General features: G+C 44.3%; 1 protein-coding gene across 3 annotated transcripts in view; it reads left to right on the forward strand.

Moving 5' to 3' along the window:
- Positions 1-2,197: 2,197 nt before the first annotated feature.
- Positions 2,198-17,092, forward strand: part of ALS2CL (ALS2 C-terminal like) — a 56,013-nt gene continuing 41,118 nt past the window's right edge. The window contains exons 1-6 of one of the 3 annotated variants that reach the window (XM_058809400.1): positions 2,198-2,271; positions 12,136-12,253; positions 13,161-13,353; positions 14,223-14,288; positions 15,407-15,572; positions 16,487-16,615. In XM_058809400.1, the coding sequence (XP_058665383.1) occupies positions 12,139-12,253; positions 13,161-13,353; positions 14,223-14,288; positions 15,407-15,572; positions 16,487-16,615 (669 nt within the window). In that variant the 5' untranslated portion in view covers positions 2,198-2,271; positions 12,136-12,138. Of the gene's footprint in view, positions 2,272-5,755; positions 5,895-9,586; positions 9,693-12,135; positions 12,254-13,160; positions 13,354-14,222; positions 14,289-15,406; positions 15,573-16,486; positions 16,616-17,092 lie in introns of those variants that run through there. The other 2 variants (XM_058809409.1, XM_058809391.1) reach the window with 2 other exon arrangements.

Raw genomic sequence — 17,092 nt, forward strand, 5'->3', positions numbered from 1 at the left:
GTATAAACTCTAGGAATTCTGGGATGAGAATTCCAGGTCATCCCTGGTGTCTCATCCATGAGCTGGGAATTCCAGCTCCATCCTTTTTATTCCCAGAGATTTGGGAATGGAAACTCCAGGATCTGGTTCAGAGGATTTTTTGGGAATGTATCCCATGTGCTGGGAGTATAAGGTCTGGGAATTTTGGGATGGGAACTCCAGCTCCTTCCTTTTATTCCCAGAGACTTGGGAATTTTGGAATTCTGGGAAACGCTGTGGAAATCTGGGATCTGGATAATAGAATTTTATGGGAACCCACTCCAGGTGCTGGGATTTGAAACTCTGGGAATTCTGGGATGGGAATTCCAGCTCCATCTTTTTATTCCCACAATAAAGGGTAAGGGAAGTGGAGTTTTGTGGAAATCTGGGATCTGCATGAGAGAATTTTCTGGGAATGCATCCCATAAGCTCAGAATAAGAACTCCAGGAATTCTGGGTTTTGAATTCCAGGGAATTCCTGGCGTCTCAGCCATCAGTTGGGAATTCCAGCTCCTTCCTTTTATTCCCAGAGCTTTGGGGATGGAAATCCCGAGAGGTGGATATGAGGATTTTCTGGGAATCCATTCCAGGTGCTGCAATATCAAATCTAGGGATTTGGAGATGAAAATTCCGGTTCCTTCCTTTTATTCCCAGAGCTTTGGGAATGGAAATTCCAGGATCTGGTTCAGAGGATTTTTTGGGAATGCATCCCACGTGCTGGGAATATAAACTCGGGGAATTCTGGGATGGGAATTCCGGGTCATTCCCAGAATCTCAACCACGAGCTGGGAATTCCAACTTCCATCCTTTTATTCCCAGGGGTGTGGGAATTATGGAAAACGCTGCGGAACTCTGGGATCTGGATAAGAGAATTCCTGGGAATACATTCCAGGGGCTGGGATTTGAAACTCTGGGAATTCTGGGATGGGAATTCCAGGTCATTCCCATCCATTCCTTGGGAATTCCAACTTCCATCCTTTTATTCCCAGGGCTTTGGGAATGAAGTTCTGGGAAATGCTGTGGAAATCTGGGATCCGGTTCAGGGAATTTTCTGGGAATTCGTTCCAGGTGCTGGCAAATCAACTCGGATGGGAATTCCAGGGAATTCCTGGTGTCTCAGCCATCAGTTGGGAATTCCAGCTCCATCCTTTTATTCCAGAGCCTCGGGAATGGAAATCCCGGCATGTGGATATGAGAATTTTCTGGAATCCATTCCAGGTGCTGCAATATCAGCTCTGGGAATTCTGGGTTATGAATTCCAGTTCGTTCCTTTTCTTCCAAGAGGTTTTATTTTCGATTTTCTCACATTTTTATTTCATTTAATTATATTAATTTTACTTGCTTAAAACTATTTTTCTTAGATTTTTAATTTTTTAAAATTATGTTCTACTTTTTCTTTTTAATTACTCAATGTTTATTTCACTTTTCTTCTATTTTTATTTTAATTGAGCTTAAACTTCATTTTTTGATTTGTAATTTGAAAAATTTCATATGTATTTAATATTTTTTATTTAATTTTTCTTTTTTAATTCAATTTTTATTTTGTTTTATCTATTCTTATTTAGTTTTTATTACATTTTCCGCTGTTTTTATTTTAATTTATTTTATATTAAACTTTATTTTAAGATTTTTAGTCCTTTAATTTTTTTTATTTCATTTCTTGTTTATTTAATTCTTGTTTTATTTTTTATTAAACCTAATTTTATTTCATTTCTATTCTATTGCATTGTTGTTTTTCTTTCTATGTAATTATTTTTTCATTTATTTATTTATTGTTATTTGGATTTTAAATTTTTGCTTTACTTTTAATTCTATTTTAATTGATTGGATTCTATCTTTCATTTCAACAATGAGGCAAAACAGAAATTAATTTCATTATTTCAATTCGATTTTAATTTTTATTTTAATTTTATTTATTTCATTAAATTTCACTGTATTTTAATTTTAAATTTTAATTTTATTTATTTTATTATTTAATTTTATCAAATCCGGGAAAATGCAGGAATCTCGGGGAAATATTCGGGAATTCGCTGCCGTTTCCCTTTAAATCCCCTCCAGCCCTTCCCGGCTCGGGTTGCAGCCGATGGAATTTTCCAGGGCGAGGTTTCCGTGGAGACCGGGAATGTTGTGCCGCACCTCGGGAGAGAAGAATTCCAGGAATTTCGCGTCCTTCCCGTTGGAATTGGGGCTGGAAAGGAGCCGGATCCACGAATTTTCCCCTTCCCATGAATCCGGATCCCGGCTGATCCCGAGGTAAAAGGGAATTTTTGGCTCCCGGAGATGCCTCTGGAATTGTTCCCGTGGGATTTTGTGGGGATCAAGGGGTTCCAGCTCGGGGATTTTGGGATTTGGGAATGTCGGTGCCGATGTTCTGGGGCGTTAGGAGAGGATCCGAAGGCGCAAGGGAGGATGGGGAGCTGGGAATTTGGGAAAATGATGATCCAATAGTGGGAATTGTGCCTCGTTTCCTACAAATATTCCCAAATCTTGGACACAGATGGAACACTGGGAATGGGATAAATATTCACAAATCCCTGACAGGGATGGAATGTTGGGAATGGGATAAATATTCCCAAAGCTTGGAGAGGGATGGAACATTGAGAATGGGATAAATATTCCCAAATTCTGGACATGGATGGAACATTGGGAATGGGATAAATATTCCCAAAGCTTGGAGAGGGATGGAACATTGGGAATGGGATAAATATTCCCAAATTCTGGACATGGATGGAACATTGGGAATAGGATAAATATTCCCAAATCCTGGACATGGATGGAACATTGGGAATGGGATAAATATTCCCAAATCCCTGACAGGGATGGAACATCGGGAATGGGATAAATATTCCCAAATCCCTGAGATGGATGGAACATTGGGAATGGGATAAATATTCCCAAAGCTTGGAGAGGGATGGAACATTGGGAATGGGATAAATATTCCCAAATTCTTAACAGGGATGGAACATTGGGAATGGGATAAATATTCCCAAATCCCTGACAGTGATGGAACATTGGAAATGGGATAAATACTCCCAAATCCCTGAGATGGATGGAACATTGGGAATGGGATAAATATTCCCAAATTCTGGACACGGATGGAACATTGGAAATTGGATAAATATTCCCAAATCCTGGACACGGATGGAGCACTGGTAACAGGATAAATATTCCCAAATCCCTCAGATGGATGGAACTTCAGGTATGGGATAAATATTCCCAAATCCCTGCTGGTCCTGAGGGATGTTGGGAATGGGACGGAACAGAGGGATAAATGTTCCCAAATCCTTGAGTTGGATGGAACATCAGGAATGGGATAAATATTCCCAAATCCCTCAGATGGATGAAACTTCGGGAATGGGATAAATATTCCCAAATGATGGACAAGGATGGAACATTGAGAATGGGATAAATGTTCCCAGATCCCTGCTGGCTCCTGTGGAATGTTGGGAATGTGATAGAATGGTGGGATAAATATTCCCAAAATTCCTGAGTTAGATGGAACATTGGGAATGGAATAAATATTCCCAAATCCCTGCAGGTTCCGATGGAGTGTTGGGAATGGGATGTTACAGTGGGATAAATATTTCCAAAATCCCTAAATTGGAAGGAATGTTGGGAATGGGATATAATGGGGGACAAATATTCCCAAATCCTTGCAGGTTCCGATGGAGTGTTGGGAATGGGATAGAACAGTGGGATAATTATTTCCCAAACCCCTCAATTGGATGGAACATCAGGAATGGAATATAACAGTGGGATAAATATTCCCAAATCCCTAAATTGGAAGAAATGTGGGAAATGGTATAAATATTCCCAGATCCCTGCAGTTTTAATGGAATGTTGGGAATGGGATAGAACAGTGAGATAAATATTCCCCAAATCCCTAAATTGGAAGAAATGTGGGGAATGGGATAAACATTCCCAAATCCCTGCAGTTTTAATGGAATGTTGGGAATGGGATAGAACAGCAGGAAAATATTCCCCAAATCCCTAAACTGGATGGAACATCAGGAATGGGATACGATGGGGGGATAGATATTCCCAAATTCCTGCTGGTTCCTATGGAATGTTGGGAATGGGATAGAACAGTGAGATAAATATTCCCAGAATCCTGAATTTGGATGGGACATCAGGAATGCAAAATAACAGTGGGATAAATATTCCCAAAATCCCTAAATTGGAAGAAATGTGGGGAATGGGATAAATATTCCCAAATCCCTGCAGTTTTAATGGAATGTTGGGAATGGGATAGAACAGCAGGTAAATATTCCCCAAATCCCTAAATTGGATGGAACATCAGGAATGGGATTTGATGGGGGGATAAATATTCCTAAATTCCTGCCAATCCTGATGGAATGTTGGGAATGGGATAGAACGGTGGGATAAATATTCCCCAAATCCCTGCAATTCCTGATGGAATATCAGCAATGAGACACAGTGGTGGGATAAATATTCCCAAATTCCCTGAGCTGGATGGAATATCAGAGTGGGATATAAAGGTGGGATAAATATTCCCAAATTCCCTGAGTTGCATGGAATATCAGAGTGGGATATAAAGGTGGGATAAATATTCCCAAAATCCCTAAATTGGAAGAAATGTGGGAAATGGAATAAATATTCCCAAATCCCTGCAGTTTTAATGGAATGTTGGGAATGGGATAGAGCAGCAGGTAAATATTCCCCAAATCCCTAAACTGGATGGAACATCAGGAATGGGATATGATGGGGGGATAGATATTCCCAAATTCCTGCTGGTTCCTATGGAATGTTGGGAATGGGATAGAACAGTGAGATAAATATTCCCAGAATCCTGAATTTGGATGGGACATCAGGAATGCAAAATAACAGTGGGATAAATATTCCCAAAATCCCTAAATTGGAAGAAATGTGGGAAATGGGATAAACATTCCCAGATCCCTGCAGTTTTAATGGAATGTTGGGAATGGGATAGAACAGCGGGTAAATATTCCCCAAATCCCTAAACTGATGGAACATCAGGAATGGGATATGATGGGGGGATAAATATTCCTAAATTCCTGCCAATCCTGATGGAATGTTGGGAATGGGATAGAACGGTGGGATAAATATTCCCCAAATCCCTGCAATTCCTGATGGAATATCAGCAATGAGACACAGTGGTGGGATAAATATTCCCAAATTCCCTGAGCTGGATGGAATATCAGAGTGGGATATAAAGGTGGGATAAATATTCCCAAATCCCTGCTGGTCCCGATGGAATGTCGGGAACAGGACACAATGGGGAGATTCCCGGGGCTGAGGGGACCTGGTGTCTCCGGGTCCTGACAGAGCCCAAGGAATGTTTGGGTGATGATCCCAGAAAAGTTTTGGGGCGTCCTGGGCAGGAGCAGGAGCGGGATGATGCCAGATCCCTTTTTTGTGGCTCATTATGGATGTCTCTCTCCTTTGGAGGTGGGGACAGGTCCGGGTTGTCCCCATGGAGCTGGGAAATGCTGATGGAATGGTTTCCCACCCCTGGATACAGGGATGGGAAAGGTTGGATAGGGATGGGATGGTCACCCCAAGGCCACCAACTCGTGTGGCCACAGAAAAAAACTCCTGGAATGTTTGGCATGGGAGGCACCTCTGCAGGTTCTCCAGAGCAACCAATTCCGAGACCTCGTCTCTCCTGTCTCTCCTCCATATCCAAAGGTTGGAGCTGGGTGAGAAAGGTTGGAGATCGATGGAAATTTTGGGAAAGGCTGGATAGGGATGGGAAGGTCGCTCCAAGGCAACCAACTTGTGTGGAAAAAAGGAAAAAACTCCTGGAATGTTTGGCATGGAAGGCACCTCTGCAGGTTCTCCAGAGCAACCAATTCCGAGACTTCGTCTCTCCTGTCTCTACTCCATATCTAAAGGTTGGAGCTGGGTGGGACAGGTTGGATAGGGATGGAAAGGTTGGAGATGGATGGAAAGAGTTGGGAAAGGTTCTGAATGGCTGGAGATGGATGGAAAGAGTTGGGAAAGGTTGGGAAAGGTTGGAGGAAGATGGGAAAAGTGGGAGATGGACGGGAAGGTTTGGAAGGGTTGGATATGGGTGGAAAGGTTGGATAGGGATGGAAAGGCCCCTCCAAGGCCACCAACTTGTGTGGCCACAGGAAAAAAGTCCTGGAATGTTTGGGATGGAAGGGACCTCCAAATGTTCTCCAGAGCAACCATTTCCAAGACTTCATCTCTCCTGTCTCCTCCATATCCAAAGGTTGGAGCTGGGTGGGACAGGTTGGAGATTGATGGAAATGTTGGGAAAGGCTGGATAGGGATGGAAAGGCCCCTCCAAGGCCACCAACTCGTGTGGCCACAGGAAAAAAGTCCTGGAATGTTTGGGATGGAAGGGACGTCCAAATGTTCTCCAGAGCAACCAATTCCGAGACTTCGTCTCTCCTGTCTCCTCCATATCCAAAGGTTGGAGCTGGGTGGGACAGGTTGGAGATGGATGGGAAGGTTGGGAAAGGTTCTGAATGATCGGAGGTGAATGGGAAGAGTTGGATAGGGATGGGAAGAATTGGGAAAGGTTCTGAAGGGCTGGAGATGGATGGGAAGGTTGGATAGGGTTGGAGATGATGGATGGGAAGGGTTGGAGATGTTGGATGGGAAGGTTGGATGGGGTTGGAGATGGATGGGAAGGTTGGATGTGGATGGAAAGGTTGGATGTGGATGGAAAGGTCATTCCAAGGCCACCAGCTCCTGAGGCCACAGGAAAAACCATCCTGGTGGTGATGGAACTCAAGGAATGTTTGGACAATGCCCTTGGAAAAGCTGGAACGGGACAAATCCAACCTGGAACCCTCCAAAGGAAGGGACAAACCCTTGATCCCGATCCAAGGGCTGAGAATTCCTTGGAATAAAATATTCCTGGGACCCGACGGTCGAGCCAGACAGGTTCTGGAACTCCTGGAGAACCTCCTGGAGAAATTCCAGCGGCAGCCGGGTGGGGGAACTGCCCCGGGGATTGCCATGGAATTCCGGCCTCTCCTGGCCCATCCCATCCCATCCCACCCCATCCCATCCCATCCCATCCCATCCCATCCCATCCCATCCCATCCCATCCCATCCCATCCCATCCCATCCCATCCCATCTTCCCCTAAATCCTCCTGTTCATCCCAACGGGATTTTCCTAAAAGGGAATTTTCTGGAATTAACCCTGGAATTCCATCCTGGTTTCCAACAGCTCTTCAAAGCAAATTCCCACTGCTGATCCTGGGTTTTTTCCCGTTGTTTTCCAATTCCTAAAAAACCTCAAACTGAACCTCAAAGTTCCTAAAACCTTTTAAGGAGACCCCGGACACCTCAGCCACCTTTAACTCCTTTCCTTCCTCCTAAAAAAATCCTAAATCCAACTCCAAAATTCCCAAATCCATTCCTCAGGAGATCCCAGGCGCCTCAGCCTCATCCTTTAGGGAAAGGTTTGCGTTGTTGTGGTGAAAAAAGTGGGATTGGGTTTTGGGATCGCAGCTCCACATCCCCCGTTTTCCAGGAACATGAAAATCCCGGAATGCTGGACTTGCAAAGCAAAAATTTGGGAATTTTGGGGTTGGATTTGGGATTTTTTAGGAGGAAGGGAAATGATTCCTGGGATTGAGGTATCTGGGGTGTCCTCAAAAGGTTTTGGGAATTTTGGGGTTGGATTTGGGATTTTTAGGAGGAAGGGAAAGAGTTAAGGGTGGCTGAGCTGGAGCACAGAACTCTGGGAGCTCCTCAGAGAAGGATTTGTGGGTTTGGGGTTGGATTTAGGGTTTTTAGGAGGAGCGGAAAAAGTTCCTGGGGCTGAGGTGCCTGGGGAATCCTGAGGAATGGATTTGGGTATTTTGGGGTTGGATTTGGGATTTTTTAGGAGGAAGGGAAAGAGTTAAAGGTGGCTGAGGTGTCTGGGATCTCCTTAAAAGGTTTTAGGAACATTAGGGTTGGGTTTAGGGTTTTTAGGAGGAGGAGAAAGAGTTAAAGGTGGCTGAGGTGTCTGGGGTCTCCTTAAAAAGTTTTAGGAATTTTGAAGCCGGATTTAGGATTTTTAGGAGGATGAGAAATGGTTAAAGGTGTCTGAGCTGCACAGAGAACTCTGGGATCTCCTGAGAGAAGGATTCGGGAGTTTGGGGTTGTTTTTAGGAACGAGTTCCTGGGGCTGAGGTGTTTGGGATCTCCTTAAAAGCTTTTAGGAATTTTAAGGTTGCGTTTAGGATTTTTTAGGAGGAAGGGAAATGGTTAAAGGTGGCTGAGGTGCACAGAGAACTTTGGGATCCCCTGAGGGATGGATTTGGGAATTTTGGAGTTGGATTTGGGATTTTTAGGGAAACGGAAAGAGTTAAAGGTGGCTGAGGTGTCCGGGGCCTCCTTAAAAAGTTTTAGGAATTTTGGAGTCGGATTTAGGATTTTTAGGAGGAGGGGAAATGGTTAAAGGTGCCTGAGGTGTCTGGGATGTCCGGACCGATGGATTAGGGAATTTTTGGGTTGGATTTAGGATTTTTAGGAGGAGGGGAAATGTTCCCTGCGGCTGAAGTGTCTGGGATCTCCTGAAAAGGTTTTAGGAATTTTGGGGCGGCGTTTAGGGCTTTAAGGAGGAGGGGAAATGGTTAAAAGTGCCTGAGGTGTCTGGGATCTCCGGGCCGATGGATTTGGGAATTTTAACGTTGGATTTAGGATTTTTAGGAGGACGGAAAAGAATTTCTGGTGCGGGAAAAAAACTCCGGGACCCGCTGAGAAAAGGATTTGGGAATTTTGGGGTCGGGTTTAGGGTTTTTAGGCGGAGGGGAAAGAGTTAAAAGTGTCTGAGGTGTCTGGGATGGATTTGGGATTTTTAGGGCTGGATTTAGAAATTTTTAGGAGGAAGAGAAGGAGTTAAAAGTGGCTGAAGTGTCTGGGATCTCCTGACCGATGGATTTGGGAATTTTAGGATTGGATTTAGGAGGAGGGGAAAGAGTTAAAGGTGGCTGAGCTGCACAGAGAACCCCTGACCGATGGATTCGGGAATTTTAGGGTCGGATTTAGGATTTTTTTTAGGAGGAAGGGAAAGAGTTAAAGGTTGAGGTGCAGCAGAGAACCCTGGGAGCTCCTGCCCGAGGGATTCGGGAAGTTTGGGGTTGGTTTTGGGGTTTTCATGCGGAAGGGAAGCGGCTCGCGGCGCATGTGAATGGCAGGAAAATTCTCCCTTTCCAAGGAATTCCTGGATTTCCCAGCAAATGGGAGCGAGCCTGGAAAGAGGAGGAAAAAAAAACCAATTTTTTTTTTTTTTTGGGAGAAGCATTGCGGGAACAGAGAGAGGCAGAGAAACGAAACTTGCCCCCAAAACCCCTCCTGACCTTTTTTCCTTTCACTTCTCGAATTTTCAACTTCCCGAAAGTTCAACTTCCCCCAAATCCGCGTCGACAAAATCCGGGATGACAAAATCCGGCCTGACAAAATCCGGGATTATTTAAATAAATAAATAAATAAAATAATAAAAGCTGGGGGGAAGAGGAGGAGCAGGAACTTTGGGGAGCCAAGATTTGGGATTTTGTAATCCACGGCTGCCGTGGGTGTTTGGGATTTGGGGCTCTGCCTCCAAATGTGGGAGGGAAAGATGGGAGGGAAAATTTCCAGCCTCGGGAACAGCGAGAATTCCCGGATTTCTGCGCCTCCCGGAGATTTTCCCAGCCGGGAATTTTCCTGCGCTGCCTCACTCCAGGTGGGTCCCTCCAAAATCCAGCGAATTTTGGGATTTCCTGCTTGCTTTTGGGATCAGTTTCATTTAATCCGGATGAAATTTGCGAGTGTTTTCCCCGTGTAGAAGCGGGATCAAATTCCAAATTTTCCCACAAAACCCCGCTTTTCCCTAAGGAATTTCAGCTCTTCTTAAGGAATTTCACTCCTGGCGAAAATAAAACCCCGATTTAAACGCGGTCCTTGCTCCCACCGCGGCTTTTCCAGGCGGGATTTCCAATCCTCCTCCTGCAGGGAGGGATTTTCCAGCCTCGCCTGCAATTCCAGGGCGGACGGAACAAAGCTGGGGAAGCCGCGGCCGTGCCAAGAGATGGAGAATTAAAGCCGGGCTGATAAGCTCGGTTTAACAGGTTTCTGTCCGGGAGGAGGCGATCCCATAAAAACCCTTCAGGAGTTTCGGAATTCCGTGCAAAGTCGGGATTCAAGGCTCGGTTTTGGGTGGGAAGCGGCGCTTTGGAGGCTTTTTAAAAATAATAAAGAATGAAAAGCAGAGGAGGGGCTGGGTTTAAACTTGGCTTTGTTTTGGGGCTGGGTTTAGTCTGTGGTTTAAACTTTGGTTTCGTTTGGGGCTGGGTTTAAGCTGTGGTTTCATTTGGGGCTGGGTTTAAACTTTCGTTTAAATTGGGGCTGGGTTTAAACTTTGCTTTAAACTTGGGGTTCCTTTGAGGCTGGGTCTAAACTTTGATTTCAGTTTGGGCTGGGTTTAAACTGAGGTTTCATTTGGGGCTGGGCTTAATCTGTGGTTTAAACTTCGGTTTCATTTGGGGCTGGGTTTAAACTTGGGGTTTATTTTGGGGCCGGGTTTAAACTTTGGTTTAAACTTGGGGTTTATTTTGGGGCTGGGTTTAAACTGTGGTTTATTTCGGGGCTGGGTTTAAACCGTGGTTTATTTTGGGGCTGGGTTTAAACTGGTTTCATTAGGGACTGGGTTTAAATTGGGTTTAAACTTTGGCTTAGTTTGGGGCGTGTTTTAAGCTTGGGTTTAATTTGGAGCTGGGTTTAAATTGGGTTTATGTGGGCCTGGCCTAAAGCTGAGGCTGTTTAGGTAAAACCCCTTTGGAACCTGCAGCTGCTCCCTGGAATGGCTTCAATCCCAAAGAGCAGGAAAATGGGAATTTTTGGGAATGTGGGTGGGATTATCCCAAAAAAAAACCCAACCCAGAGTGCTTTTGGAGGCCAAAAAATCCGGGAATTACGGAAAAATTTGGGAACAACAGGGAGGAACAGGGACTAAAGTTGGGAATTTGGAGATTCCTGATTCCAGAGCTGGGGTTTTTTTGGGAATAGGAGCAAAATAAACGTCGGGAAGCCTCCTGGGTTTAGGTTTGGTTGCTAAAATCAGCTCTGGTTAATCCCAGCCTAGCTGAGGCACAGGCCTGACCTGTTTGGGAATGTTGACATTCCAAAGGGGTTGGAAAAGCCTCATGCAAAGCACCCGGAATTCCCTTGGGAAAGGCTTTGGGCAGGAAAGCTCCCGGGGGGAATTTCTCTGGGAATTGGGGGAAATTCCTCCAGGAATTGTGGGAAATCTTCCTGGGAATTGGGGGAAATTTCTGCAGAAATTGGGAAAATTTTTCTGTGGGAATTGTGGGAATTTCCTCTGGGAATTGGGGGAATTTTCTTTGGGAAAAGGAAAACAATCCTGCTGGATTCCATTAATTCCTGAAGGAATTCATTCCCGGTTTTTCTGAATATTTTGTGGCCCTGAGATCATTGGGAATTTGGGAAAAGAGGGATGGGAATGGGAATGAGATGGTTGGGAAGAGATTTCTCCTTCATCCCGTGGATTTCTGGGATTTTCCCCTCTGGAATTCATCAGGATTACCACAAGGAATTAATTCCAGGCTTTCCAGCCTTGAGATCATGGGGAATTTGGGAATGAGTGAGGTTGGAAGAGATTTCTCCTTCATCCCTTGATTTCCAGAATTTTCTCCTGGGAAAACCCCTCTGGAATTCATTAGGATTAACACAAGGAATTCCAGGCTTTTCCTGATTATTGGGAATTTCAAAAAACAAGGCTGGGAATGAGTGGGACAGGAGTGAGAGTGGTGGGAAACGATTTCACTTTCATCCTTGGGATTTCCAGGATTTCTGTTGGAAAAGCCCCTCTGGAATGGGAAAATTCCCATCAGGATTAACACAAGGAATTAATTCCAAGCTTTTCCAGCACTGAGGTCATTGGGAATTTGGGAAAATTTGGGAAAATCCAGGAAAGCTGGGCTGGGTTGTCTCTGATTGAGCTGTTTGGTTTCTGTTTCTCTTCCAACTTTTCTCGAGGATTTTTGGGATTGACCCCACCCAAGAATGGGGCCAAGGGCAGGGAAGCTTTGCTGGAAATCCAAGGAAAAACCTTGGAGATGGAATCCGACGGATTTCCAGGGGTTTGATTCGTTCCCGCTGTTTTCCAGGCCATGTCCACAGCTGGAATTTCGGGAATTTTGGAATTGTTGCTCCAGCTGGAGGAAAACTTCTCCTCCTGCCTGGCCCGGATCGACGCCCTCATCATCAAACCTCTGCTCCAGGCAGGTAAATTCCGGAATTTTCTGGGAATTTTTCTATGGAATTCCCACCTGGAATCGATCTGGGAAGGGATTTCCAGCTGGAATTCCTGCTGGGAAGAGGAAATGTTTTGTGGGAATGTTTTCCTTAAAATCGGGAATGGGGAACAAGACCAGGGTGGTTTTTGGGATCAATCCGTGTTTTCATCGGGATCAGCGTTCCTGATCCAGGGAAATTCCAAATCCAGGGAAATTCCTGGCCCTGATTTTCCTGCGTGGGGCTTTTCCAGGAATTCTTTTTGGGATGACTCCAAGGAAAGTGGGAATTTTTCCCACCCTTGGGAAAAGCGTCCAGAGAGTTTGGGATAGAGTTTGTCCCATTCCAGCAAAAACAGCTCCATGGCCTCCAAAAATTCCTGGAATTTGCCCCTTTTTCCCCCTATTCTTCCCATTTTTTCCCCTCTCTATATTCCCAAATTATTTATATCCTTCCAGTCAAAGCAGCTTCAAAAATTCCCGGAATTTCCCTTTTTCCCCCCATTCTTCCCAATTTTTTCCCCCTCTATATTCCCAAATTATTTATTTCCTCCAGGAAAAATGGCTGCATGGACTCTGAAAATTCCTGGAATTTCCCCAATTTTTTCCATTTTTCCCATTTTTTTCCTTTTTCCCAAATTTTTCAATTTATTCCAGCAAAATGGCTCCCTGGCCTCTGAAAATTCCTGGAATTTCCCCCTTTTTTTCTTTTCATTCTTCCCATATTTTCTTTTCTCTGCATTCCCAAGTTATTCAATTCATTCCTTCCAACCAAAACAGCTCTGGTAAAAAAATCTTGAAATTTCCCATTTCTCAGAACTTCTCAACCACAAAATTCCACAAAAATCCCTTTGGAATTCCACTTTTCCCACAGGATTTTCCCAATTTTTCCCTCCCAGAGCCGCAGGATCCGAAGGAAAAGGAGAATTTCCAGCTTTTCGTGCTCCTCAACGATCGCTTCCAAACCCTCTGGAATTTCACGGAGGAGAATTCCCGGATCCTGAGGGGGAAATCTCAGTTGGAAAATTCCGGTTGTATCCAGGATTTTTACATCCTGTGGAAAGGAGAAGTTTTCCTCAGCCTCTACATCCAGTGAGTGTCGGAATATTTGGGAAAACAGGATTGGGTTGATCCCATTGGGAATATCGGGAAAAATTGGGATGGGAGCTCACAGAGGGAAAATATCCTTGGAAAATGGGTTGGGTGGGATTTTTCCAGGATTTTGTGAAATGTTATGGAGAGCTGAAATTCCATAAAAAGTCTTCAATTCCGCATTTTTGCTTCTCCATGGAAGCGGCCAAAGCATTCCCAGTTTGGGCTTTCCCAGTTTGGGCTTTCCCAGTTTGGGCTTTCTCAGGTGGATGAGGTTTTGGATGATCCAAAAGAATTTTCATGAGATTTTTTTCCTGTTTGTTTTTTTGGAATTAAACCCAGGTTTAATGTGGGATTTGCTGGGAAAATGTGAAATTTGCTGGGAGAAAATGTGGGATTTACTGAGAATTTTAGGTACAGAAAATGCAGATCTAGGAAGAAAATTTTGGGAAATATGAGATGGAAAAAGAAAACTTTGAGTTTTACTTGGAAAAATAAAACTCGGAGCCAGAGTGTGACAACTCCATTATTTCCATCCCAGAATTCCCAAATTTTTCCAATTCTGTTGGGAATTCTGTGGTGAATGAACAGCTCGGATCAGAAAATTCCTTTATGGAATTTTATTCTGTAAAATCTGATGGAAACAGATCCCAGGATTATCAGCACTTTTGCCTCATCCAAGTCTCCCAAAAAATCCTGGAATTAAGATTGGGAAAGAATTCCAAGATCTGATCCAACCTTTGATCCCAGTCCATCCAACATCTGGGCCTGCATTTGTCCAGAAGTGCTTTTATGGGATTAAAAAAAGCTGGAATCCATAAATTCATCCCGAATTTCCTTCTCAAACTCCTCCTTGGAATTTTTTCCAGGTATTTCGTCACCTTCGCCAACTTTGTCGTGGTCCAGGGCTTCGAGCAGGCCGCCAGGAGCAAGAGGTCAGCGGGTGGAAAATCCTTGGGAATTTTGGGAATCCTTGGGATGTGGGGACACCAGAGAATTCCAGAATTCCAGAATTCCAGAATGGTTTGGAAAATTCCCCAAAAAAATCCTCTCATCCTATTCTGGGCCAACTCCCACTGTGGTTGCTCCAAGCCCTTTCTAACCTTGGACAATTCCAGAATTGGATTTTCCTCTTCCCTTCTGGAGCTGGAAACTTGGGATTTGGGGATTTAGGGAAAAGATGGAATTGGAGAGAGGAATTTGGCTGGGAATTCCCACTTATCCCAGATTTTTATGGAAGCAGGGAATGGAAACATGGATTTCTAAGGAGCACATTCCCAATTTTTCCTTGGCTCCCACTATCCCAGGTTGCTCCAGGCTTTGTCCAGTTCCAAGATTGAATTTTCCTTTTCCACCCAACCCCAGCTCCTTCTGGAGTTGGAAACTTGGGATTTGGGGATTTAGGGAAAAGATGGAATTGGAATTCCCAGCCAAATTCCTTTCTCCAATTTATCCCAGATTTTTAGGAAGCAGGGAATGAAAACATGGATTTCTAAGGAGTGCATTCCTAATTTTTCCAATTTTTCCATGGCTCCCGCTCTCCCAGATTGCTCCAAACCCTGCCCAATTCCAGGATTGAATTTTCCTCTTCCCAACTACCCCCAGCTCCTTGTGGAGTTGGAAACTTGGAATATGGGGATTTAGGAATGGGGTGGGAATCTGGCTGGGAATTCCCACTAATCCCAGATTTTTATGAAAGAAGGGAATGAAAACTTGGATTTCTAAGGAGTACATTCCCAATTTTTCCATGGCTCCTGTTATCCATGGATGGATTCCCTCTTTCTCAGTTCCCTCTTTCCAACCACCCCCAGCCCCTTCCAGAGTTGGAAATTTAGGATTTGAGGATTTAGGGAAGGGGTGGGAATCGGGCTGGGAATTCCCACCAATCCCAGATTTTTATGGAAGCAACAACTGCAAACACAAATTTTTAACGAGCGCATTCCCGGATTTTTCACGCCTTTCTCCATCCTCACCACGCAGAAAGTTTGGAAAACAGAAGAGCAGGAATTCTGGGATAATTAACGACCCTTTCTCATGATTCCCAATTTTCCAGCGACGCCTGGAGGCTGCACAAGGCGGTGCTGAAGGAATTCCTGCGGGATTTCACCTCGGAGAGCTCCCTGGGCCTGGCCCTGCACTTGGTGCTCCACAAACCCTTCCAGGAGCACATCCAGAGCTACCTGCAGCTCCTCTCGCAGCTCCAGGAGCAGCTCCAGGAGGTGGGAATTCCCTGGAACGCTCAGGGGATCTTCTTGATGGGTTTTGTGGGAAGAAACATTCCCTAAAATCCAACCTGGAACTCCTTTCCTAAATATTCCTGAAAATCTAACCTGGAACTTGTTTGGCCCGGGATGGACAGATTGCTGAATATTCCCAAAAATCCAACCTGGAATTTTTTTTCCTAAATATTCCCTAAAATCCAGCCCGGACCTGTTTTGATCCAGAATGGACATGTTGCTAAATATTCCCAAAAATCCAAACTGGAACTCCTTTCCTAAATGTTCCCTAAAATCCAGCTTGGAATTCCTTTCCTAAATGTTCCCAAAAATCCAACCTGGATCTTTTTTGATCTGGGATGGATGTGTTGCTGAATATTCCCCAAAATCTAATCTGGAGCTCCTTTCCTAAATATTCCCTAAAATCCAGCCGGGACCTTTTTTGATCCATGGTGGACATGTTGCTGAATATTCCCAAAAATCCAACCTGGGCCTTTTTTGATCCAGAATGGACGTGTTGCTAAATATTGCCAAAAATCCAATCTGGAAATCCTTTCCTAAATATTCTCCAAAATCCAACCTGGAACGCCTTTTCTAAATATTCCCAAAAATCCAGCCTGGACCTTTTTTGATCCAGAACGGACGTGTTGCTAAATATTCCCTAAAATTCAATCCGGACATTGATAAATATTCCCAAAAATCCAACCTGGACCTTCTTTGCTAAATATTCCCTAAAATCCACCCTGGACCTCCCTCATTCCAGGCAGGACACGATGCTGAATATTCCCAAATGTTCTCCCTGGCCTTTGTTAAATATAAATATTTCAATTTAATGTTTAAATGGATAAATATTCCCTAAAATCCTGCCTGGACCTCCGTTGACCCACATTTCCTGGAGTTTTGCTGTCCTTTCCCAGGGCTCGGAGCGGGACGTGGTGGCCACTGTGGCGCAGGAATTTGGGAAGCTGGAATCCTTCATCAGCCAGGTCCTGGATGAAGCCGTCTTCACCAAGGAGCTCTGGAAATCCCTGGGCTACAAATTCACCGTGAGTGCCAAGGGAATGGAACAGGGATGGGGAATTTGGTGTGGATGGGGAATTTGATAAGGATGAGGAATTTGGTACGGATCGGGCATTTGATATGGATGGGGAATTTGATATGGATGGGGAATTTGATATGGATGAGGAATATGGTATGGACTGGGAGTTTGATAAGGATCAGGAATTTGATATGGATGAGAAATTTGAAGTGGACTCAGAATTTGTTAAGGATAAGGAATGAGATATGTATGGGGAATGTGGTATGGATCAGGAATTGGAAATGAATGGGGAATTCGACAAGGATGAGGAATTGGAAGTGGATGGGGAATTTGATAAGAATGAAGAATTTGATACGGATTGGGAATTTGGTATGGGTTAGGAATTAGATATGGATCAGGAATCTGAAGTGGATTGGGAATTTGATATGGGTCAGGAATATGGTATGGACTGGGAGTTTGATAAGGATCAGGAATTTGATATGGA

This window comes from Ammospiza caudacuta, chromosome 1 (genome assembly GCF_027887145.1).
Source record: "Ammospiza caudacuta isolate bAmmCau1 chromosome 1, bAmmCau1.pri, whole genome shotgun sequence".
Lineage (NCBI taxonomy): Eukaryota > Metazoa > Chordata > Aves > Passeriformes > Passerellidae > Ammospiza > Ammospiza caudacuta.